General features: G+C 40.8%; 1 protein-coding gene and 1 long non-coding RNA gene across 8 annotated transcripts in view; both read left to right on the top strand.

The window, feature by feature from the left end:
* LOC120990160 overlaps positions 1 to 24752 on the top strand; it is a 954651-nt gene that overhangs the window by 199836 nt on the left and 730063 nt on the right. The gene's annotated exons all lie outside the window — the stretch shown is intronic.
* SORBS2 (sorbin and SH3 domain containing 2) overlaps positions 1 to 24752 on the top strand; it is a 247820-nt gene that overhangs the window by 192902 nt on the left and 30166 nt on the right. For 6 of the 7 annotated variants that reach the window (XM_040418736.1, XM_040418737.1, XM_040418734.1 and 3 more), the window contains 6 exons: positions 3727 to 3809; positions 6601 to 6641; positions 7102 to 7216; positions 9714 to 9842; positions 16017 to 16217; positions 23228 to 24049. In XM_040418736.1, coding sequence (XP_040274670.1) covers positions 3727 to 3809; positions 6601 to 6641; positions 7102 to 7216; positions 9714 to 9842; positions 16017 to 16217; positions 23228 to 24049 — 1391 coding nt within the window. The remainder of the gene's footprint in view (positions 1 to 3726; positions 3810 to 6600; positions 6642 to 7101; positions 7217 to 9713; positions 9843 to 16016; positions 16218 to 23227; positions 24050 to 24752) is intronic. The other variant, XM_040418738.1, reaches the window with a different exon arrangement.

Genomic DNA, 24752 nt, shown 5'->3' with positions numbered 1-24752 from the left:
AAGACTTTCTTGTTACAAAAGTATTGACATAAAATCGGATGACACTCTTCGCCTCTCTAGTATTCACATTGCATCCAACTTTAGATCTTAGCTGCTTCCTGTTCATCTCTGTTTCAAATAATTATTCATATAAACCGTCTATTTATCGTTCCTGTTGTACCATATAATTAGGTTTTATGAAGCAGTTTATTTAAAGGGGATATTCCAACTTTTAAAATTCCTGGCCTATCCCTAGGATTGGTCCTCAATATTAGATTTTTGGGGTCCAACTCTACACACCCCTACCAGTCAGCAGTTTGGGACACTGTGCTGTGCTTGTGCAAGTGCTGCAGCCTCCCCATTTTTACATAAGCCCCAGATTCTCTGTATACTACACACACTTTACTTTTAGTAGCGGTGGTGCAGGGTATTACAACTTTTTCCCTTTCAAGTGAAGTACAGTATGTTGGTTGGAGTGCTGAGTTGGACTAGCACTGTTCTAATACTGAGACCTACCTTAAGGATAGGCTGGAAACCCCCTTTAAAATGACATATAGTTGGATTACCATGAAACACAAGTCTTCCCTTTTTAGATAGGTTCCAGTCTTACAAGCTTATGTTTGCGTTTGCATTTGGAACCTTTGAGATTACTGTGAAATTGGGGAATTACTTATAAATTGAAATATTATGGGGCACATTTATTAAAACCTACGTTTTAGACGCTGGTCTTAATAAAGTTCTAAACTGGCAGTGGATCCACCAAAGTTATAAAGAGGCACATCCAGCACCAGTTCTAAATTTAAAACAGCTTCTGAGTGGTCTTACATTTAGACCTTTTTCTACACCCATGCCAAGCCCACTTATTTAGACCTGGCGTGAGCAGGGTGAAGTCACAGATTGTAGTGCAACTAACCTTTGCGCTGCTATTTGCGCCTGAAATACGCCTAATTTAGGTTTATTTCAGCATAGTAAATGACCCCCTTTATCCTTGCAAGAGACCTAACTGTACTGTATAATGTAAGGCTATAGGATGCTGTAAATTCCCTACAGCTTTCTTGTATCCCCACCAGCAGACTATAGACCGTTCTAAGAAAATCCAATGTACAAACTACAAAGAATGCCTAACTAAGAGATTATAATTACCAACAAATTTAGGTAACCATGCTTGCTAGCCGTGAAAGGAAAACAATGTGAGTCATTTATTAAGACTGCATACGCCAGTTTTTGGCATTAAAAAGTTGCAAGGCCCCATTTTGCAACTTTTTTAATGCCTGTTCAACAATATTTAGCGTTTTTCATGCTGCCCTTGACACTGAGATGGAATGAGCGACGCTATCAGCCATGGCAAATTTACTAGCACTTATGCCAGGAAACTGGTGTAAATGAGGACTGAAATCTCACACTGGAGTAGGTGCACCTACTGGCGGAGGATGCGTGCGCCTTGTCATAAATTAGGTGCATCCTCCGGGACCGAAGGGGATATCAAAGACTGGCGTAAAATCACCCCCAGTATCTTTCTAAAGTGTTAGCCAGTGGGCAGAAAAGAAGAAAATTGAGAGTCCTCAGTTGTTGATACATTTTAATGGCTAAGTGAAAAGAACATGACATATAGCAAGCTTTCAAGACTACATAGATATTTGTCATCTTCTATTACCCCTTTAAAGATATCAGTGACTAAAGACTCTCAATTCTCATCTATCTGAAACCTCCTGGAGCCCTGCATATTATTATAGAGTCAATGCTCCAACTAAAGGAAGCAATCTCAAGGAAAAAGTGTTAAATAGGACCTGTCAACTCTCCTGACAAGGTTTAGTACATACTTGTATTCTTCATGAAATAACAGTTTAGGAGCAGTGGTCTACCTACCACGTGACTGCTGTGGGGCCCAGAAGATGAAGGGCCAGGCGCTGAACTCCTTTTCTCAATCAGTCCATGGCATTTTCCAGAAGCCACCACTTTCTGAGCTCATTGCAAAGAGATTTTTTTACAGCCTCAAGAGTAACTGTGTAATTTCCTATGCACTGAGCTCCCCCTAGTGGTGACTGCAGACAGCCAGTTTTATTGTGTACCATATGAAGGAAAGCATGAGATCTCCAGGTATAGGGGAAGACTGATCAATGTATTTATGCCATTTGTCTAGTGGAATACTTTTAGAAATATGGTGCTTCAGAATGAGCGCCATATATATGACCCACCTGTTTCACCTCTTCCAATATAGATGTCAGGCATAGAGGGTGAGGTAGAACAGGACTTTATAAAAAAAAAAATAGCAATTTCATCCAAAATCTTACAGGTGGGGGGGCCCATTCTAAGTGTTGCGTACAGTGTACTCCCCTGTTTTGGAGTATCTGTTTTAGAACTGTGTGTTATACCACTCATCAGTTTTTAATCTCCTAGAGATTTGTGAATAGATTGACAACTGGGTGTTAACAGTTGGGGTGGGGGGTGTCCCTACACTGTCCAATCAGTGCTGGCTGTGCCAGACTATCTATGGATAGAAAACTTTGACAAGGTGAATGGTAACACACAATTTTTTATTTATTCATATATATTCAGTTGGAACAGCGGAATGCAGAGTTCTGAGAAAAGCTACTCTAGAATTGTGTATTTACAGCGGTGGCCGTGCTTGCACACTATAGGAAAAAGCTGTGGACTTTCTGGTAGCCAGGACCATAGGAGCGCACATAGGCCAGCGCTTTATCCTAAGGTGTGCAAGCACGGCCACCGCTGCTGGATTGCAAGGTTGTCGTATCCATGGAAATGAGAAGTGTATAATGTGATGTAAAAATTAGTCTAGCCAGCAAAGGAAGCAATATAGATAATAATAATACATTGCCTTTTATTAACTTTTTGTACATGATAAATGCCATTTGCTGAAATGAGACAACCCCCTTAAGGCTTAGAGCTCCTTCTGGCCTCCTCCTGCAGTCCCTGCTCATCTTCAGTAATCTTTCACAGTGAATATAATCTCAGAGGTGGTAGACCAGACACTCTATAAAGGGTAAGACCAGGAGGAATGGCCATAATGTATATGGGATATTTGAAACTGTCTGCTAATTTGTATCTCAAATGGGTGGTACACTGTAATAACCAAATATAGACCCCACCAGAATAACAAAAAAAAATAATGATTTTGGGGTAATCAGTTTTTTACCCTAAAAAGATAATTTCCCAGGTAATCAATCTGCTTGTAAGTGTTGTAAGGTTATAAACTGGCGTTTACACTCTGTAACAGTGGGAAAATGCAGCATTATTAAAAGTGTGACCTTAAGAAAGCTAAGTATTTTATCAAGTAAGTTTGTTTTGCATGCAGATCTTTCATGCATGTGTATGAAGCATGATATCACGTAGATGATACATCCATCTGTGCCCATCTCTGTTTAATGTCTGTTCAATGTTTACACCAGATACGTTAGAGCAGAAAATAGTGTATGACAGTATTAGATCACCCTGTCCCTGCTAGATGAAGCTTTTCTCCCAGGGAAGGCTGCAGTGAAGTCACTGCTCAGGAATGCATTGAATGCCACCCGGCTGGGATCAGCATACCTATTTTGTAGTGGACGCTCTGTGCTTATGCCACACAGTTAAAATAGACTGCATGTTTAAGATATGGTATATGTAGTAGGGAGGCCTATAAGCTGTACCACAGGATAGCACTAGATATTTATTACGTTTTCTCAAAGTGTCAGAAACAGTAAAACAATGTAAATAAGTGCAAGTCTGACTTATTAATGTTCTGTTTTATAGCTGATCAAGATTCTCCACGGAATTATTCCTCAGCCTTTACTGATGTCAGCAAGAGTTCTGCAAAGAAGGGAGCACAGAAGGAGGTAACCAGATATTTTTAATAACTGATATACAATCAGGCGGGTTGGATTGAGGAAATAAACATAAATATGAAGAGATCACTAAATTGAAGTAATTAAATTCACCTCGTATATCAGCTCAATTGTATAGGATTATATGGCTTACTAAGGCTAGGTTCACATCTGTGGTGGAGAATCTGTCAGGAGAATCTGGCAAAAAAAGACATTTTGTCCAACAGAATGCTGGAATCCATACCAGAGACCTGACAGACTCCATTGTACTCAGTGGGGTCCGTTGGGTGCAGATGGTTTGGGTTTTCTGGTCTAGAAAACTGTATTTCATTGCATATGTGAACCTGGCCTAAGAGAACTTAGAAATTCTAATGTCTGAAGCTGGTCACACATTTGGTGGCATGAGTAGTATATATAATGTGTTTTGGTCCCCCTAATAACAGACATCCGGGGAAAGGATTTCAACATGCCTAATTAGCCACTACCATAGATGTGTAGCACAAGCTTAAAGTGTAACTGCCATTCTATTTTTATTTCTGTAATGTGTAGTGGCAGTGATACTGACCATATTTGTAATATACTTTCATTACTGAAATCATACATTTCTATTAGAAAAATAGCTCTAAAGTGGCCCATCTTGAGCCTTAGCAACGCTCCTCTGTCTTCTGTTTACATAACAGTCAGTGTTGGCAAGTCTCCAATGTTATGTAAACAGAAGACAGAGGAGCGTTGCTGAGGCTCAAAATGGGCCACTTTAGAGCTATTTTTCTAATAGACATGTATGATTCAGTAATGAAAGTATATTACAAAAATGGTCAATATCACTGCCCCTATTGCGTTGCACAAATAAAAATAGAATGGCAGTTACACTTTAACCCCTTAAAGGGGTTGTCCGGGCTTTTACTATTGATGACCTATCCTATAGCAAAGACCATTTACAGCAGCAGTGAACAGAAATAGAGAAGGGAGAATGCACATGCGCACTGCGCTCACCGTCTCCTCATACAGCTGATCTGCAGGGGTGCCGGGTGTCGCACCCCCTCCGATCTGATATTGATGACCTACCTATGATAAGTCATGAATAGTAAAAGCCGGGACAAACCCTTTAACGCAAAATGATGTACAAGTATGTCATCTGTATGGAAGGAATGTTTAGAGGGGGCTTAGTTTGAGCCCGTTCCATATGTGGTGGGTGTCAGTCCCAAAAAATATATATAATTCGTATCACTGTGCCAAAAATGTATGAACTATTAAAATATAAAAATATTTATGAGTGTTGAATGCCATAATGGAAAAGAAAATCAAATGCCCAATTTGCATTTTTTTGGTCATCCTGACCCCTTTCTACAGAAGATTTAATAAAAGGTGATCAAAAAGTCATATGTAGAAACAAAGTAGTAGGTCCAGCGCTCGGATTTTTTGCCATTTTTTGACTTTTTTTTAATATTTTAAATCAGAAATGTATGGTTTTATTCAAGAGCAAAGTGCTGGACCTGCTACTTTGTTTCTACAGTGGATTTGCTTCTCCTATGGATCCGTGCACTAAAAAGGCGATGAGCTGATTGCATTTATTTCTTTAAAAAGTCCCACAAAAAACAAGCTTCACACCGCTCTTTAGACAAAAAGACGTTATGGGTATCAGGTTATAGTAATGCAAAGCAAATTGTTATTTTTTAAAAGTACTAAAACACAACATAATGTATATAACATGAATCCACCTTGCAGTGGGATAGACCTAATTACTGCAGTGCTGCCGCCATTGATTGAATGGAAGCAGCTTTGCAGTAACCAGCTTGATCTTCTACACAGTGGATGGAGTTGTGTGGTTATGTAGTTCTGGTGCTGAAGATACTGCAGAACAGCTAATCGTCGGGGTGAAGGTGTAAGATCTCGCCTATCAGACATTGATGGAGGCCATCACTTGTAAACATTTGGACTAGTAAGAGAAAAGTATGGGTGTGTGTCAACTCTCCCCCAACAGACGATGCCTCGGAAACTAAGGACTGAGCATATTTATTTTCAGCATGCCTGATCCTTTGTTCTGACAGGAGATACACTGCTGCCACAAGTGTCTATCTTTTTCCCTTTGTAAAAAGCCGAACAGAATGTGCATGCATATGGTGGAGTCAGGAGGAATAGCTGTCGGTCATATGAGCGTTCGGCTGACAGCTATTGCAGATGTATAGCCAACTGTACTCTACTCTCTGTGCTCTCTTGATATGTCTATTTTAGTAAATACTTTTATATACTTAGAAAAGAATTCTGGAGATTTTTTGCTTAGAACTCTGCGCTGTGCGGTTCCTGCTTCTACTCCATGACATGTATGAATAAATTTACAACTAGCGGGTTGACACTCCAGAATTGTTATTTCATTAAGCAGAAATATCAGGAGAGGTGATGGGTCCTCTTTAAGTTAGACTAGGGGTAGGATAGTATAGGGACCCAGTTTATTTCCATGATTGTACACACAGTATTCCACAGTGCTTTACAATCAGAGGGTTCATGTACAAACAGAATCATACATTACATGGCAACAAACAAGTCAACAATTAAAACAAGAGGAATGAGGGCCCTGCTCGCAGGAGCTTACAATCTACGAGGAGAAAGAGGTGACACAAAAGGTAACAAGTGCTTGTTTTGTACAATGGTTCAGGAATCTTAACACAATAGGGGAGTAGATATAAAGCTGCATGATGCCGATATCTGTGGTGCTTCTGAGTGCATGGGATGTGGTGGATAGTGTTTGATAATAATCTTTACTTATAAAGTCACCTTCTACCGTATCTTTCTTTTTCACATCTAGGCTGCTAGAGCTGTGTATGACTTCAAGGCTCAGACACCAAAGTAAGTGCTTTGCTAATAATTGGATGATAACCCTTTACTGCAGTACTTTATATAGTGGGAGTTCTGCTAATCTAATATGCATTTTATATTTTTATTTTCTATATTATTGCTTTTCCTTACGTTACCCTTCACATATGCTGTGGCGGTTTCATCTGGGCCTCTGTCACAGATTCTGCCAAAAAAAGGATGAAATACTGTTGCAGGCAGTGGTATTTCATCCAGCATAATGCCAGTATTCACACTGGAAATCGACATACCTCCATTATAGTGAATGGCAACCTGCAGGCATCGGCAGTATACAGTATATGTCAGATCTAAAGATTCTAGTATTGCTCCTTTGCCAAAACAAAATATCGGATTCCTTAGCTCAGGTGTGAACCTAGCCCTTAGTGAGGTAATGAGATGCTTCTCTATCAAGCTGAATCGTATAGTCATTATGTATGTGACATTTACTCTACAGAGAGCTGTCCTTTAAGAAAGGAGATACTGTGTACATCCTCAGGAAAATAGACAAGAACTGGTATGAAGGAGAACATCATGGAAGAGTGGGAATATTGCCAATTTCTTACGTTGAGGTTAGTAGAACTCCTTTCATTTGTAGTTGTTCACTTGTTCTCCAGTTGTTCAAATTTGGCACAAACATAACATTTTGTCTAGAAATGCTACTTCAATTTGTTTATATCAAGTTCCTACTGGAGTGAGTTTGCGACAATGATAAACCTAAGGGCTCATGATCAGTACACTGGCACCATCCATGTGACTTGCGCTGACGGATGCAGACCCATTCAACTTGAATAAGTTCCACAATCTGTCCACACTGCAAAAAATGGAGCATGTTTTATTTTTTGGCGGTGCGGAGGCACAGACTGAAATGCCATGGAAACGCTCCGTAGTGCTTCCATGACCTTCTGCTCCGTATCTTCCAGATTGCGGACCCATTTACTGTTTGCAGGCCGCATAAGCCCTAAAAAAGTGAAACTAATTAACATAACTAACTATGTCCACTTTCCCACCCACTTTTCAAAACTGAAGTGAGAAGTGTAAAAATGCAAAAGTCGCTAATTTTTGCACAAATCAGTCCAAATATTTACAAGCCTCAACTTTCTGAAGCCATAATTATGGAGTGCGGGGCTTGATAAATTACCCCCAAAGTATATTGGAAGAATTCATAACTTTATTATAGAATGGTTAAACTGGAAAACTCCATTAAATTGTCATGTTCCATTTTTCTAATATGAGTAATTTTACTGGAGTTTTCAGTAAAGATCCTTGTATCAGAAATGGCAACCCTTGTACAACATAGTATTATAAAAATGACTGTTTAATTATTATATATAGACATCTGCTTGCTGGGAACTACATGTCATCAGCAAAGTAGTTTTTCTTTTTGGAGTAACAACTATATTAAGCCACTTTTGTTGGCATGAAAGGCATGTCAAGCACAGTTACTTCATCACCTGTGTCCTCTAATGGAGAGTGACAAGTTAAGTGGTTGCAATGTCCATGAGAATATTTGGTGTCCCAGAACAGTTACTCCATTGTCATCAAAAGTTATGGTTACATGTGATTTTCACTTGCTGAAAATAATTTATTTCCAAAGCCTACATTTACTATTACAGAGAAATCAAAGTTCTAGTCCAAAATATGTTCCTAACAGCTACTATACTTGTATGCATTTAGTAACCTATCTGAGAGTCCTCCAGGGTGTAATTCAAGCAGACAGCACACCTGTTGTAGCTTGTCCAGTTTCCTCCAGATGACAACTTGCCTGGAGCCTGGTCAATTCCCCTTGAAGGCAGGCTGACTCTTTCAGTATTGGTATTTAATATAAGTCACCTAATTTTTAAAGTTCAGAGAATGGAGCCCTCTTGGTTTTTCTGGTCAACAAAACATATACTGATGCATTTAGTACACTTAAAGGGGTATTCCCATCTGGGCACTTATGACATATGCACAGGACCTATGTCAAGAATGAAGCCCCCTGTCTTGTGGCCGCAGTGAATGGAGAGGTGGCCATGAATGAGGAGCTATTTCCATTCACTTATGTGGGAGGAGTTACAAAAAACAGCCAACTACTTTAGCAACTTCCATAGAGATGAATGGGAAGAGCTGTACATGTGTGGCCATTTCTGTATACACTGCGGCTGCGAGTTAGGTCCTGTTCTCAAGATAGGTACTGGTACATATTTGGTCCTGTGGATATGCTATAAATATCTAGATGGGCTTTAACCCTTTAACTGGACACTATATAACATAAAATCAAATAACAGTGCACTAAGGTCTCAAGTTAAAGTGGTTGTCCTGGTTCAGAGCTGAACCTGGACATACCCATATTTTCACCTAGGCAGCCCCCCTGGCAAGAATCGGAACATTTTCAGGAGATCCGGTGACGTACCGGGCTATCCATAGGGCTGCCAGGCGGAGGCTTCCGCCCAGCAGTGAGCCCGGTGACGTCACCGGCACTGAGGGGCGGGCTTTAGTGCTGCCCTAGCCTGTAAAACGGCTAGGGAAGTGCTAAAGCCAGCCCATCAGAGCCAGTGACAACACCGAACACACTGCTGGGCGGAAGCCTCCGCCTAGCAGTATATTATTGTAAATAAAAAGGCCCTTGCCCTACGTGATCCTGCTCTGGGGAAGGGAGAGCATCAGAGCATGAAATGCTCTTGTCAGGGGGGCAGCCTGAGTGAAAATATGGGTATGTCCAGGTCCAGCTCTGAACCCAGACCACCCCTTTAATGTAATATCATTCTTAATAAAAACAGGCTAGGCCAAACACACTTTTAGCGTGTCATGGTTTCCATTTACACAACAAGTACCACCTCACCATATGGACCCCACTGGCTAAAAATGGAGTCTGGCGGATTCTGTTTTTCATTTTGATGGGGAAGATAACACTGCATGCAATCCTATTCTTCCAGCTATATGTGCATCTGGGCTCCTGGCACAGATGTGAACATGGCCTCAGATCTCTGTTTGAATTCTTCTGGTTCTGTGGGGGAAAAAATCAAACTAGGTTTGAAAATATTTTAGCATATGTTCTTTAAAGACCCAACTGTTTTCTTTTTTTTCCAGAGAATAAACCCTAATGAGAAATCACAGCCAGTACGACCCCCACCTCCTGCACATGTTCGAGAGATTGGAGAAGCAATAGCGAAATATAATTTCACTGCTGACACAAATGTGGAGTTAACACTGAGAAAGGTGAGTTTCCTTTATGTATTAAGACAGAAATGCAGAATGCCTTTCTCTCTGCTCCTTAGTTGGCTTTCTTACTTTGAAAGTGACATTACCCATTTTAATAAAAAAACGTATCCTATGGATGTAGGAAAAACCTGGCTATCCACATCTTCACACATGTTCATTGTCATTGGTTTGAATACATCTGTGGATAATACTTAAATTGTAAATACATACAGTACAGACCAAAAGTTTGGACACACCTTCTCATTCAAAGAGTTTTCTTTATTTTCATGACTATGAAGGCATCAAAACTATGAATTAACACATGTGGAATTATATACATAACAAACAAGTGTGAAACAACTGAAAATATGTCATATTCTAGGTTCTTCACACTAGCCACCTTTTGCTTTGATTCCTGGTTTGCACACTCTTGGCATTCTATTGATGAGCTTCAAGAGGTAGTCCCCTGAAATGGTCTTCCAACAGTCTTGAAGGAGTTCCCAGAGATGCTTAGCACTTGTTGGCCCTTTTGCCTTAACTCTGTGGTCCAGCTCACCCCAAACCATCTCGATTGGGTTCAGGTCCGGTGACTGTGGAGGCCAGGTCATCTGGCGCAGCACCCCATCACTCTCCTTCATGGTCAAATAGCCCTTACTTTCAAAGTTTTCCCAATTTTTCGGCTGACTGACTGACCTTCATTTCTTAAAGTAATGATGGCCACTCGTTTTTCTTTACTTAGCTGCTTTTTTCTTGCCATAATACAAATTCTAACAGTCTATTCAGTAGGACTATCAGCTGTGTATCCACCTGACTTCTCCTCAACGCAACTGATGGTCCCAACCCCATTTATAAGACAAGAAATCCCACTTATTAAACCTGACAGGGCACACCTGTGAAGTGAAAACCATTTCAGGGGACTACCTCTTGAAGCTCATCAAGAGAATGCCAAGAGTGTGCAAAGCAATAATCAAAGCAAAAGGTGGCTACTTTGAAGAACCTAGAATATGACATATTTTCAGTTGTTTCACACTTGTTTGTTATGTATATAATTCCACATGTGTTAATTCATAGTTTTGATGCCTTCAGTGTGAATCTACAATTTTCATAGTCATGAAAATAAAGAAAACTCTTTGAATGAGAAGGTGTGTCCAAACTTTTGGTCTGTACTGTAAGTGGATGGCAAAACACAATTAATTAATCTTGTAAAACACTATGGACAGTTTGGGTGGCTTTTTTTGTTATTGCTTCTTAGTCATTTTGGGCTCAAAATCATTTTTCATTCAGTCTTTAATAAAAAATTTCAACAGTTTTTCTTCTGCAGCTACTGTATCAATTTCAGTGCATATGCAGACTAGCAGGCTCTCTGATTCACAATGAATCTGGCACAGAGCTGTTCTGACAGCTCGGTGTATAGCCCTTATCGCTGATAAGAATTTAGCTTAAATGAGTGTTTATGAGCTGTCTGGAGTTCAGAGATAAGGGCTACAGATTCAGCTAACAGAGCAGTTCAGTGATTAAAAAAAAAAGACCATTTGAACAAATTATTTTTACTCCAGAATGAATACAATGCAATAATAATAAAAACAAAATGCTCTGAAAGGTGTCTATGGCCTTTAACACTCTCCCATAATACTGCGTCATAGCAATGACACCGGCTCAGGAGCTGAGCCCATTCCATTACTTACGGATACCAGCTGTCTTATATAACAGGCCCTTGTTCTGACTGCTGATAGCAGAGAAAATTATGATCCTGGAAGTTCAATCCCCTCAGGTGCCATGGTTAATAGCGACCGTGGCATTTGAGCCGTTACTCTATCCTCCAATCGGCACTCCACAAACGAAATCAAGGGGTGCTGAGCACTTGGCATGTGCCCGAGGCCTGCTAGGTCCGACTGCTATTAAATCCTGCCAGAGGCAGGACTGCCTGTGAGAATCACTATGCACTGTAAATCAGGAGTATTACAGTACAAGCGACAAACATGTCCCCTAAGGGAACCAAAAACTGTGAAAAACACAGTTTTTAAAGATAAGTAAAAAAAATCCCCAAATTATATAAAATTTTTGAAAAATGCTTCCTTTTCTGATTTCAGAAATACAGGGTGGGCCATTTATATGGATACACCTTAATAAAATGGGAATGGTTGGTGATATTAGCTTCCTGTTTGTGGCACATTAGTATATGTGAGGGGGGAAACTTTTCAAGATGGGTGGTGACCATGGCGGCCATTTTGAAGTTGGCCATTTTGAATCCAACTTTTGTTTTTTCAATAGGAAGAGGGTCATGTGACACATCAAACTTATTGGGAATTTCACAAGAAAAACAATGGTGTGCTTGGTTTTAACGTACCTTTATTCTTTCATGAGTTATTTACAAGTCTCTGACCACTTATAAAATGTGTTCAATGTGCTGCCCATTGTGTTGGATTGTCAATGCAACCCTCTTCTCCCACTCTTCACACACTGATAGCAACACCGCAGGAGAAATGCTAGCACAGGCTTCCAGTATCCGTAGTTTCAGGTGCTGCACATCTCGTATCTTCACAGCATAGACAATTGCCTTCAGATGACCCCAAAGATAAAAGTCTAAGGGGGTCAGATCGGGAGACCTTGGGGGCCATTCAACCTGCCCACGATGACCAATCCACTTTCCAGGAAACTGTTCATCTAGGAATGCTCGGACCTGACACCCATAATGTGGTGGTGCACCATCTTGCTGGAAAAGCTCAGGGAACGTGCCAGCTTCAGTGCATAAAGAGGGAAACACATCATCATGTAGCAATTTCGCATATCCAGTGGCCTTGAGGTTTCCATTGATGAAGAATGGCCCCACTATCTTTGTACCCCATATACCACACCATACCATCAATTTTTTTGGTCCAACAGTCTTGGAGGGATCTATCCAATGTGGGTTAGTGTCAGACCAATAGCGGTGGTTTTGTTTGTTAACTTCACCATTCACATAAAAGTTTTCCTCATCACTGAACAAAATCTTCTGCGTAAACTGAGGGTCCTGTTCCAATTTTTGTTTTGCCCATTCTGCAAATTCAGTGCGCCGATCTGGGTCATCCTCGTTGAGATGCTGCAGTAGCTGGAGTTTGTAAGGGTGCCATTTGTGAGTAGCTAATATCCGCCGAAGGGATGTTCGACTAATGCCACTCTCCAGTGACATGCGGCGAGTTCTACGCTGTGGGCTCTTGCTGAATGAAGCTAGGACAGCCACTGATGTTTCTTCATTAGAGACAGATTTCATGCGTCCACATTTTGGCAAATCCAACACTGAACCAGTTTCAGAAACTTAGCAAGCAGTTTTCTAACTGTAGCATGGGAGATGGGTGGTCTCGTAGGGTGTCTTGCATTGAAATCTGCTGCAATGACCCGGTTACTGCGTTCACCAGACATCAACACAATTTTTATCCGCTCCTCACGTGTTAACCTCTGCGACATGTCAATGGCTGTAAACAAAGAGAAACTTGTAAATAACTCATGAAAGAATAAAGTTGCGTTAAAACCAAGTACACCATTGTTTTTCTTGTGAAATTCCCAATAAGTTTGATGTGTCACATGACCCTCTTCCTATTGAAAAAACTAAAGTTGGATTCAAAATGGCCGACTTCAAAATGGCCGCCATGGTCACCACCCATCTTGAAAAGTTTCCCCCCTCACATATACTAATGTGCCACTAACAGGAAGTTAATATCACCAACCATTCCCATTTTATTAGGTGTATCCATATAAATGGCCCACCCTGTATATAAAAAAAATATAAACATACTTGGTATTGCCATCTCTGTAAAAAACTGATCCTTTTATTTAACCTGCTTGGTACGCCATAAAAAATCCTAATATTATTTTTACTTTGCCTCCCTGCAAAAATGAGCCACGACACTGTTCTCAGCTCTGTTGGTAGAAAAGTAAAAAGATTATGGGTGTCAAAATAAGACGACACAAAGCAATCTTATTTTTAAAAGTTGTAACCTAATAAAAATAATGTAAATTTGGTAAAGTTATATAACATGTTATTTTTACTGTGCAGTAAATGAAGTAAAAAAGAAAAAAACTATAAAACTATGGCAAAATTGATTTGTCCCCCCCCCCCCCCACACTGTGTCACATAAAATTGAGCCTTAAATACAAAACTAAGTTAGAAAAGTTAAAAGCGTATCATATTTAAACGGTGGGAGTCCCTTGCCCTCATATGGATGGACCCGCATGTTGTGCATGTCCACTGCCACTATGTTCATTCTTTATGATTTTATGTAGTGGAATAGACAGAATAGTCTAAATAGTTACAATGGTTATCTTCCAGTGTCATGTAATTAGTTGAGTAAGGTCCACATGTGTGCAATCAAAGTGTCACATGGCGGGAGTATTAATATATCTATTCTGCAAGGCCCCTGGACCTGTAACTCTACTAAGCAAGCAACATGAAGACCAAGGAGCTCTCAACAGAGGTCAGAGACAAAATTGTGCAGAAGTATAGATCAGGGTTGGGTTTTAAGATAATATCCATTATAACAAAATATGGTACAAATACAAACCTGACAAGATAAGGACACCCAATAAAACTTACTGACCGGGCAAGGAAGGCATTAATCAGGGCTTTAAAGAAGACAACAATAACACTGAAGGAGCTACAAAGATCCACAGCAGAGATGGGTGTATCTGTCAACAGGACCATTATAAGCTTTATACTTCACAGAGTGGGACTTTAAGGAAGAGTGGGTAGAAAAACGCCATTGCCTAAAGGAGTTGTCTTATCTCAACATTTCTATGGCTAGATGTAATTAAGCACCATGTCCAGATGGCTGGGCTTACAGAAACAGCAGAGCCCCGGCCCACTTGGCTGTTTTTATAAGCCCAGCCGTCCGGGGTCCGGCACTTAGTTCCATCTTGCCATGGAAAAACATAGGAAAACATGGAAGAAGGTTCTCTGGTCATATGAGACAAAAACTGGACTTTTAGCTGTCATGGGAAACGCTATGTGTGGTGCAGACCCTACATCTCCCATCACCTCAATAACACATTATGCTGTGAGGATGCTTTTCATCGGCAGGAACTGGAAAACTGGTTCAGGATTGAGGGAAAGATGGATGGCAGTAAATGCAGGGCAAGTCTGAGGAAAGCCTTTTTCAGCCTAATCAAAGCCCAGATCTCAATCCAATTGATAATTTGTGACAAGGCTGAAGACTGCTGTACACCAATCTAACTTAAATGCATTTGTAAGGAGCTTGAACAGTTTTGCCTGGAATAATGGACAAAAATCCCAGTGTTTAGATGTGCTAAGCTAATAGAGACATACCTCAAGAGACTTCAATTTGTAATTGTGGCAAAAGTTGGATCCACAAAGTATTAACATTAAGGGTGTGAATAATTATGCAAATTCAATTTCCCAGTTTTGGTTTTTATTATTGTTTGTGTCACATTAAAAAAATACTTTGTACCTTCAAAGGGGTATGCATACTGTGTAAATGAAATGGTACAACTGCCCCAAAAGAATCCATTTTAAATCCAGCAACAAAACAGGAAAAACACCAAGGGGATGAATAGTTTTGCATGCCACTAAGGCCCCTATTTATCCCAAAACTGTGATATTAGATCATATGTGAGGATCTGACTGTGGCATTAATACTTCTGAGGACAAATTCATAGTTGTTTGCTAATGGTCCTAATATTTTATGTTCTGAGTAGCTTGATTATTTCCATGATGATGATTAAATGCCTGAAGTCATCATTTTAATATAGTAAACTTATTATTAATTATTATTAGTATACATGCTCCATTTATGTGGGAGTTGGAGCTGGAGTCAGAGTGTGCAAACTTAGAGAAGTTGTAGTCGTAAGTTGGGCTTACCAACTCCACAGCCCTGCCAGCCACAAGAAGAAAGAAATAAAAAGGCAGCATTCAGCACCAACAAACTAAAACTTGGGGAGCTGTGAAGCTTGTAGCAAGATTCTCCTTCGCCCAGGACTAAGATTCAATTGCCTACTGTAGCCCTGTATTTAATGGCAAGATAAAAGGGACTTGATGCCATGCCCCATGGTGCTCAGCATCCAGGACATATGCCTCACCATTCAGGCCTTAGCTACACCTCTGTCTGCATAACATAAGTGACCTTTTGCTTAAAGGGTCACACCTGAAATTGATGGGAAAAAAAATCTTTCCCATTATAAATAGGTGCCTTTGTCTTCTAGGGTGAAAAAGTGACACTTCTTAAGAAGGTTGATCCAAACTGGTATGAAGGTAAAATTCCCGGAACTAACAGACAAGGCATCTTTCCAGTGTCCTATGTGGAAACTATGAGAAAGAGTCCTTCCAAGAGCCCAGGTGAATCCCCAGAACGATCACTTCATAAGAGTTACTCCACTGAGAGGTTACATAATTCAAGCAGCACGGTAAGTCTTTCCTTCCTGAATATATATTCATCCATAAGAATAAGCTTGGTTCAGAAGTTTCTTCCATTATTTTATGATACTATAGCATAGAAATCATTGTGAACCATATACAGACATTTTGTGTTTGAAAATTGTACTGTAAGAACAAATGTAAAGGATCTTGTGTTTTCTGCAATATGCTGTTTATTCTCCATCTGAAAAAATATGCACCTAAGGACAGCTTGAGGTTTTTTTTACTTAGGGGTAATGATGTCCCCAGAGCTACGTTAATTACATTATTACTACCACAGGCAGCAATGATTTCTGCCACTGTATTACCAACCTGTGTAAATGTACGTACTGGAAATTGGTATATCAGAAAACCACTCCTCTGTACTAGGATCCAACATATTTCCCTGTACCATGGTCAGATGTCCTTTAGGTTTTCTTTCAAGGATAATTATACAAAGGTTAAGGCTAGTTGCACACTGCATTGCCGGACATTTGTAAGGTTCCATCCAGAATGCAGCTGGATCTCCGTCAGTCCCCATTATAGTGAATGGGGCCAGATGGAGCCTTACAACCCTACGGCAATGCTGGAGAGCGTTGAGGTTCAGCAGGCTGTTCCCTGCCGCATCTCAGACACTAGTGTGCAACTAGCATAAGGTGTCAGTGTAAAGAAGCACTCTGAGGATTTGTTTTTGTACGTATAATGATAAATCACCATCAGTATTCTAGCTGTTTCATCCCTTTCATTATAGGCAGCCATGTCACGTGATCCCAATGTAAGGCGGCTTTCATATGTCAGTGTTTTGAGCAGTGATTTTCATCAGTGATTGTGAGCCAAAGCCAGAAGCGGAGGCTACACAGAGATAATGTATAGTGGAAGGATTTCCTATGGTTCTGTGTTTTTGACCTGCACCTGGTTTTGGCTCACAATCACTAAAGACTATCACTGATCAAACACTGGCTGAGTGAAAGCAGCCTAAACCTCTTTGCACCAAACTCCACCTTCCATGTTACACTGTATTTATCCTCCCCAAACAAAGACAGCTGCTGAAGCTATAATGTCTTCCTTATATAAAGGAGCAGGCATTAAAAGGGTTATGCAGGCTATATATATTGATGACCCATCATCAGGATAGGTCATGAATATCTGATCGGTCAGGGTCAGACACCCTGCACCCCCGCTGATTAGCTGTTTAAAGTGGAGGAGGCGCTGCATGCAAGCGCTGCTTCCTGTTTATTACATTATGCGTCATCTCCTCTGGAGCGGTGGGGTAGTGTAATTAGTGTAATTACAAATACTTGCTCCATTTAAGTGAATGGAGCGAGTACTTGTCATTACACTGCACCCCCAGAACTTCCCGAGATGACAGGCAGTGTAATAAACGGGAAGCAGTGCTGACATGAAGTCCCATCCTGAGGATAGGTAATCAATATGTATGGCCTGTACAACCACTTTAAGTCATATACTAGATGAGTCCTTACAATGACTAGTTGCGGACTTAAAATTATAAACTATACCTCTTCTCTCTCTGTGTGCTGCATGCAGTATCTCCAGTGTATTTCTTTGGTGCTGCATCACATATGATAGATTGAGACTCAGGGAAAAGAAGTTCTTTGTCACTGATCTGTTAATTGCTGCCCTTAGATAGGACAATGATCAGATGAAGTGCAGTTTGATGAGACTCTTACTCTGGGAACTGTAGGATGTATTAGATAAATTCTAACAGAGGAGAAGTAGGAATTAATGTGGCAGACAACTCATAAATTGCACATCAGTTAAAATATGTAGGGAGGGAGGGATGCACAGAGCAGGCTTACAAATTGAGCCCGATCCATAAGCGGCAGGTGTCAGCTATTTAATACAGCTGACACCCAACCCTAGTGGTCCGGTTCAGACATAACTCTGATTCCTGGTCATTTCATCTCCCAGGTTCCATGGTCAATAAGAGCTAGGAATCTGAGCAATTAGACAGCCTCCCTCTATCCTCTAATCGGAGCCCCTGTGGTGAAATCTGTGGCTCCGATTGGTTTGCGATGACACTCTGGGGTCTTGTGAATGTACCAAGGACTATCATAGTAAGCTGTCTCTTAAGCCATACCTGCAGCAGGGCTTGATATACAGCCAGTAAAAATCCCATAGTATACTAGTGGAGTTAGTGGTGTAAGCATTTAGAAGATTGCATGTCAAAATCTCCTGAGGAGTTTAAAAATTAAAGCAAAAAAATGTTTTTAGAAAAATATATTTTTCCAGCACTGTAAATACCATAATAGAAAAAAATACTTTTGACTGATTGAACTATTTTTAGTTCACCTTGTCCTCCCAAAAAATTTAATAAAAAGTGAGCAAAAAGTGTAAATACCCTAAAATGGTACCAATAAATGCTTGCCAAAATTAGGCCCCCTCACAAATTTTTATTTTAGTATAACATTAAAACTATATATATATTTAGTATTGCAGTAATTGGACTGACCCACTGAATAAGGGCTCATACACATGACCGTGCCCGGGAAACACAACCCGTGTGACGGCTGCATCTCCCGTAATAAGGGCTGAATATGACCTTTTACTCTACCACATTCTGCCAAGTGCACTGGAGGTGGCACTGCACTGTGAAGCGCTTTCTGCATTGATTCTCCGTTCTGCTCTGAGTGACCGCTGTAGTGGTGTCCTGGTTGGGTGGTACAGCTGTCACTCAGAGCAGAGAGGAGATAATAAAGAAAACACTTCACAGTGAAGATCCACCTCCAGTGCACTTGCTCCACAAAAGATATGTTTATATAGCTCCACCAAACCCACACCTAGTGCTGTCAGCAGTTTGGCATTCTCTTGATGAGCTTCAAGAGGTAGTCCCCTGAAATGGTTTTCACTTCACAGGTGTGCCCTGTCAGGTTTAATAAGTGGGATTTCTTGCCTTATAAATGGGGTTGGGACCATCAGTTGCGTTGAGGAGAAGTCAGGTGGATACACAGCTGATAGTCCTACTGAATAGACTGTTAGAATTTGTATTATGGCAAGAAAAAAGCAGCTAATTAAAGAAAAACGAGTGGCCATCATTACTTTAAGAAATGAAGGTCAGTCAGTCAGCCGAAAAATTGGGAAAACTTTGAAAGTAAGGGCTATTTGACCATGAAGGAGAGTGATGGGGTGCTGCGCCAGATGACCTGGCCTCCACAGTCACCGGACCTGAACCCAATCGAGATGGTTTGGGGTGAGCTGGACCGCAGAGTGAAGGCAAAAGGGCCAACAAGTGCTAAGCATCTCTGGGAACTCCTTCAAGACTGTTGGAAGACCATTTCAGGGGACTACCTGTTGAAGCTCATCAAGAGAATGCCAAGAGTGTGCAAAGAAGTAATCAAAGCAAAAGGTGGCTACTTTGAAGAACCTAGAATATGACATATTTTCAGTTGTTTCACACTTGTTTGTTATGTATATACACTCACCTAAAGAATTATTAGGAACACCTGTTCTATTTCTTATTAATGCAATTATCTAGTCAACCAATCACATGGCAGTTGCTTCAATGCATTTAGGGGGGTGGTCCTGGTCAAGACAATCTCCTGAACTCCAAACTGAATGTCAGAATGGGAAAGAAAGGTGATTTAAGCAATTTTGAGCGTGGCATGGTTGTTGGTGCCAGACGGGCCGATCTGAGTATTTCACAATCTGCTCAGTTACTGGGATTTTCACGCACAACCATTTCTAGGGTTTACAAAGAATGATGTGAAAAGGGAAAAGCATCCAGTATGCGGCAGTCCTGTGGGCAAAAATGCCTTGTGGATGCTAGAGGTCAGAGGAGAATGGGCCGACTGATTCAAGCTGATAGAATAGCAACGTTGACTGAAATAACCACTCGTTACAACCGAGGTATGCAGCAAAGCATTTGTGAAGCCACAACACGCACAACCTTGAGGCGGATGGGCTACAACAGCAGAAGACCCCACCGGGTACCACTCATCTCCACTACAAATAGGAAAAAGAGGCTACAATTTGCACAAGCTCACCAAAATTGGACTGTTGAAGACTGGAAAAATGTTGCCTGGTCTGATGAGTCTCGATTTCTGTTGAGACATTCAAGTCCGAATTTGACGTAAACAGAATGAGAACATGTATCCATCCTCTGATGGCTACTTCCAGCAGGATAATGCACCATGTCACAAAGCTCGAATCATTTCAAATTGGTTTCTTGAACATGACAATGAGTTCACTGTACTAAAATGGCCCCCACAGTCACCAGATCTCAACCCAATAGAGCATCTTTGGGATGTGGTGGAACGGGAGCTTCGTGCCCTGGATGTGCATCCCTCAAATCTCCATCAACTGCAAGATGCTATCCTATCAATATGGGCCAACATTTCTAAAGAATGCTATCAGCACCTTGTTGAATCAATGCCACGTAGAATTAAGGCAGTTCAGAAGGCAAAAGGTGGTCCAACACCGTATTAGTATGGTGTTCCTAATAATTATTTAGGTGAGTGTAATTCCACATGTGTTAATTCATAGTTTTGATGCCTTCATAGTCATGAAAATAAAGAAAACTCTTTGAATGAGAAGGTGTGTCCAAACTTTTGGTCTGTACTGTACATAATACAGACAATTGCACTAAGCATGAACAAGACGAGTTACAGACTGGGAAGGAGAGAGGGCCCTGCCCGTGAGGGCTTACAATCTACATAGTATAGGAGAAGGACACAGTAGGTGCAGGTGAAGTTGGTCATGGCAGTATAGCAGCAGCAGGGTTACTGGTTGTAGGCTTGTCTGAAGAGGTGGGTTTTCAGGTTTCTTTTGAAGGATTCCACTGTAGGTGAGAGTCATATGTTGGGGTTAAGAGTCCCAAAGTATGGGGGTATCCTCATTTACACAATATCTGGTGTGGCGATGGTGGGGCTATTTGTCCCGTAACATTTATCATCATTTACACCAGAAACTGGCGGTGCATGGGCAGGTCCATTGGCCTTAGCACATTTATCATCATTTACACCAGAAAGTGACATAAATGATGACTGAAATCTATGTCAACTATAAACTGGAGTCGATTTTGGTCAGGCACACGGGCAGCCGGAGGATGCATTTAATTTACGATGAGGCGCAGGTCCTATCAAGATAAATGAGGACCATAGTTACTAGATTTCTGGAGATGAGTTGTTGATCCAGGGAGTTAATCTAATTGCCAGATTTGAGTTTAATTTTTTTTTTCATAAGATGAAGAAATTTGTCTTCTACCTCATGAGTTTTTTACATTCCTCTGGATCACTTTTGCAGGATAACAGGCTAAACTGGAGGGATATCTTTTTTCAGCCTTACAAGCTGTTACTACGTTACGATAGCTTTCTTCTCTTTCACAGCAGAGATAAAAAAAGAGGACTGGCGTAGTGATTGATCTGAACTAGGCAGAGGCCCCCTTCCTACATGTCATTGACACAGCACATTTGATAAAGTTTACTATTAAGATGAATTTTTTTCATAAACAGTAAACAGTATTTTTTGCTGATGGACAATACCTTTAAATGGGATACAGAAATATATGTATTATCTAGAGCATGCTGTTAGTGCTGTATTTATTAATGAGACACCATGTCAACTAGTGAATAATCAGTATTGGGCTGGGGTTCCTTGGGCCCACCAGAGGAAATTATTCTCAATCGCAATCCCAATCAAATGAGTAGTGACAAGTGATTGGCTCTAGAGCAGGGGTGCACAAGGTTTTCTGGTTGGGGGCCACATTGTCAGAATGAACCAATGTCAAGGGCTGAAAATAAAATTTAAAGCGGTATTAACAACTGAAATACTGTATTTATGGCATATTGAACCCACGGTATATAACATTAATGTCTGGTTACAGTTCCAGGAATCAAATCAAATGGCAGAATAAATGAAAAATACATGTGAGCAGCCACAAAACATAGACATACATGTCTGTCACTAGATGGTTGGGGGCCGAACAGAATGGTATCATGGGCTGCATGTGGCCCCTGGGCCGCAGGTTGTGCACCCCTGATCTAGAGGCAGCCAAATATTATTATTTTTCTTCTGGATCTTTAGGGCCCATTACGGTATCAGAGCTTGGGCCCATTGAAGGATGCTCTGGTACTCTGGTGGGCCAGTCTGACCCTACGTGAATTGTTATAGCATTCCCAAAGGTATACTAACCCATACTTTCCATTCTTTAATGAGTTTTCTGAGAATAAGCAAAGCTCTTCATATTGCAATATAAACCTTATTACGTCACTCCCCACTGCTCCTGTGTTTAGATTCACACATGATAACATGCTGCTCCTAATGACATCACATGACCACAGTGGCCAATCACTGCTTCCCACTGTGACCTTTTGGTCTCAGTGACGTAACAGCATCGCTTCTGAATCTAAACACAGGTGCAGCAGGAAGCACAGCACAATGTAAAGGGTACGTATATTAAAAATGTTTAGTTCTCAATGTGGGGGACCTTCGGGGGTTCACTTTCTACAGTTGCTACAAGGACATCTGCTGTGAGGATAACAATCCTGTAGATTGAAAAGAACACAATAACTTTACAAATCTGCTATATATAATGGATTCATACACGAGGGCATGATATTTAAAATGTGTGCGTTATTAAATGAACACATTGTGCATTGTTCTTGCTAAATAAGTAGCTATAATTGCTCATGTTCTACAATGATTGTCTGTTTGCTCAATTAAAGTGACATATATTCCTCTGACAAGTTCTGCAGTTTAGTATTTGTGAAGAAGAAACCCATAGCTTACTTATGAGACTCACACTACTGCTTTGAATGGGATGACTCAGGCTTCTCTCTACGTTTGACATTTAGAACCTGGTCTCTCAGCAGATACCATTACACTTTTCCGCTAGCTACCCCTCACTCATTTAGTTTCATGTGCTATAGTTTTTGGCATGTGCACCTGCACAGCTACTTTGTCACCTTTAACATCCTTTCAATTACTTATTTTCTGTTATCGTTTTGCTACGGTATTTGTTTTATTTTGTTTTCTTTGATTCTTAACCTATCTTTTATTTCTAAAGTTACCTTCATCTAAGAGAATCCATACTCCACCCCTTACTCCCAGAGCAGACTCATCCTGTACAGACTGTAGTAAGGGGCACTTAGAAACTGTCACCAGTGAATGGTTGTCATTGACTGTTGGCTTTTCACCACCAACCACACCTATACCAACTCCTCCACCTTTTCCTGACCACGTTCTTCCTATTCTAGAGAAGCCTACCTCCTTGCCATTAACTGTGTTACAGCCTGAACAGTTGTTCTCAAGAGATATAGCTTCCCGAATTAAGGATGGTCATTTTGTTCCTATTACATCACCAAAGACCCTTTCAGGTTGTCATCATCTAACCATACCTTCACCAATTCCTGACACAACACTTTCCTCTCCTATAATTCAGCAGCTTGAGATCCCTTCTATGCCTGCAGCTAATATTGATAGCAGTCTGACTGAACAACAGAGAACATACTTGGACCAGACCCAGTTAAAAGGACAAATAAGTATCAAAGAAGCCACAGAAAATTGTTCAGATTATATTAATATACCTGAGACTCCTGGAAATGAACTGAATCTCTCAAAGTGTGCACCAGGGCCATCATCATCAGTTAGCCCAACTCCTGCCGATGAACAGGAAGAAGAGATTTGTCAAGAACTAATGTCCATCATTCAAGGAGTTCAGCTGGAATGTCAGGAGTCAGGGTTTTCTAGGTGTGAACCTCAAACAGAACAACATCCAAGACTCTACATCGAGGAAGATGGTGAAAGTAAAACCTTACAACAACCAGTAGAAAACGTAGTGCAACCTATAGTATATCTTGAAGAATGTTCGCCCAGTATCAATGCAGAGGTATTCAGTTGCTAAGATCAAGCTACTGCATGTTGTCTTGTGCATTTGCTTATCAGTGTCTTGTTATATTATTTCAGTCTAGTCTGCAGGCAAAAACAGCTATAGTAAACCCTGTGATATATTCAACTGCGCAAGTCACATCTTTAGGGTACTTTCACACTAGTGTTTTTCTTTTCCGGCACTGAGTTCCGTCATAGGGGCTTAATACCGGAAAAGAACTGATCAGTTTTATCCCCATGCATTCTGAATGGAGTAAAATCCGCTCAGGATGCATCAGGATGTCTTCAGTTCAGTCACTGAACGGCGTTGGTTGCCGGAATGCCTGATCCGGCATTAATTTACATTGAAATGTATTAGTGCCGGATCCGGCATTAAAAATACCACAATGCCGGATCCGAAAAAAATATATAACGAATCCGTTTCTCCGGATGACATCCGGAGAGACGGATACGTTCTTGCAATGCATTTGTAAGACGGATCCGCATCCGGATCCATCTACAAATACTGTCCGTTTTCATGCAGATTGCTGGATCCAGCAGGCAGTTCCGGCGACGGAACTGCTTGCCGGATCACTGCCGCAAGTGTGAAAGTAGCCTTAGACATAAATTAAAACATTGATTTTGTAATGCCATAATTTTTATGCAAATGTTTCAACAGATGTGAGCTTACTGAGTAGTGTCACCAGTTACAAAAAGTATCTACG

This window comes from Bufo bufo, chromosome 2, assembly GCF_905171765.1.
Source record: "Bufo bufo chromosome 2, aBufBuf1.1, whole genome shotgun sequence".
Taxonomy (NCBI): Eukaryota; Metazoa; Chordata; class Amphibia; order Anura; family Bufonidae; genus Bufo; species Bufo bufo.
The sequence above is the reverse complement of the archived record's forward strand: the minus strand, read 5'-3'. Positions and strand labels throughout refer to the sequence as shown.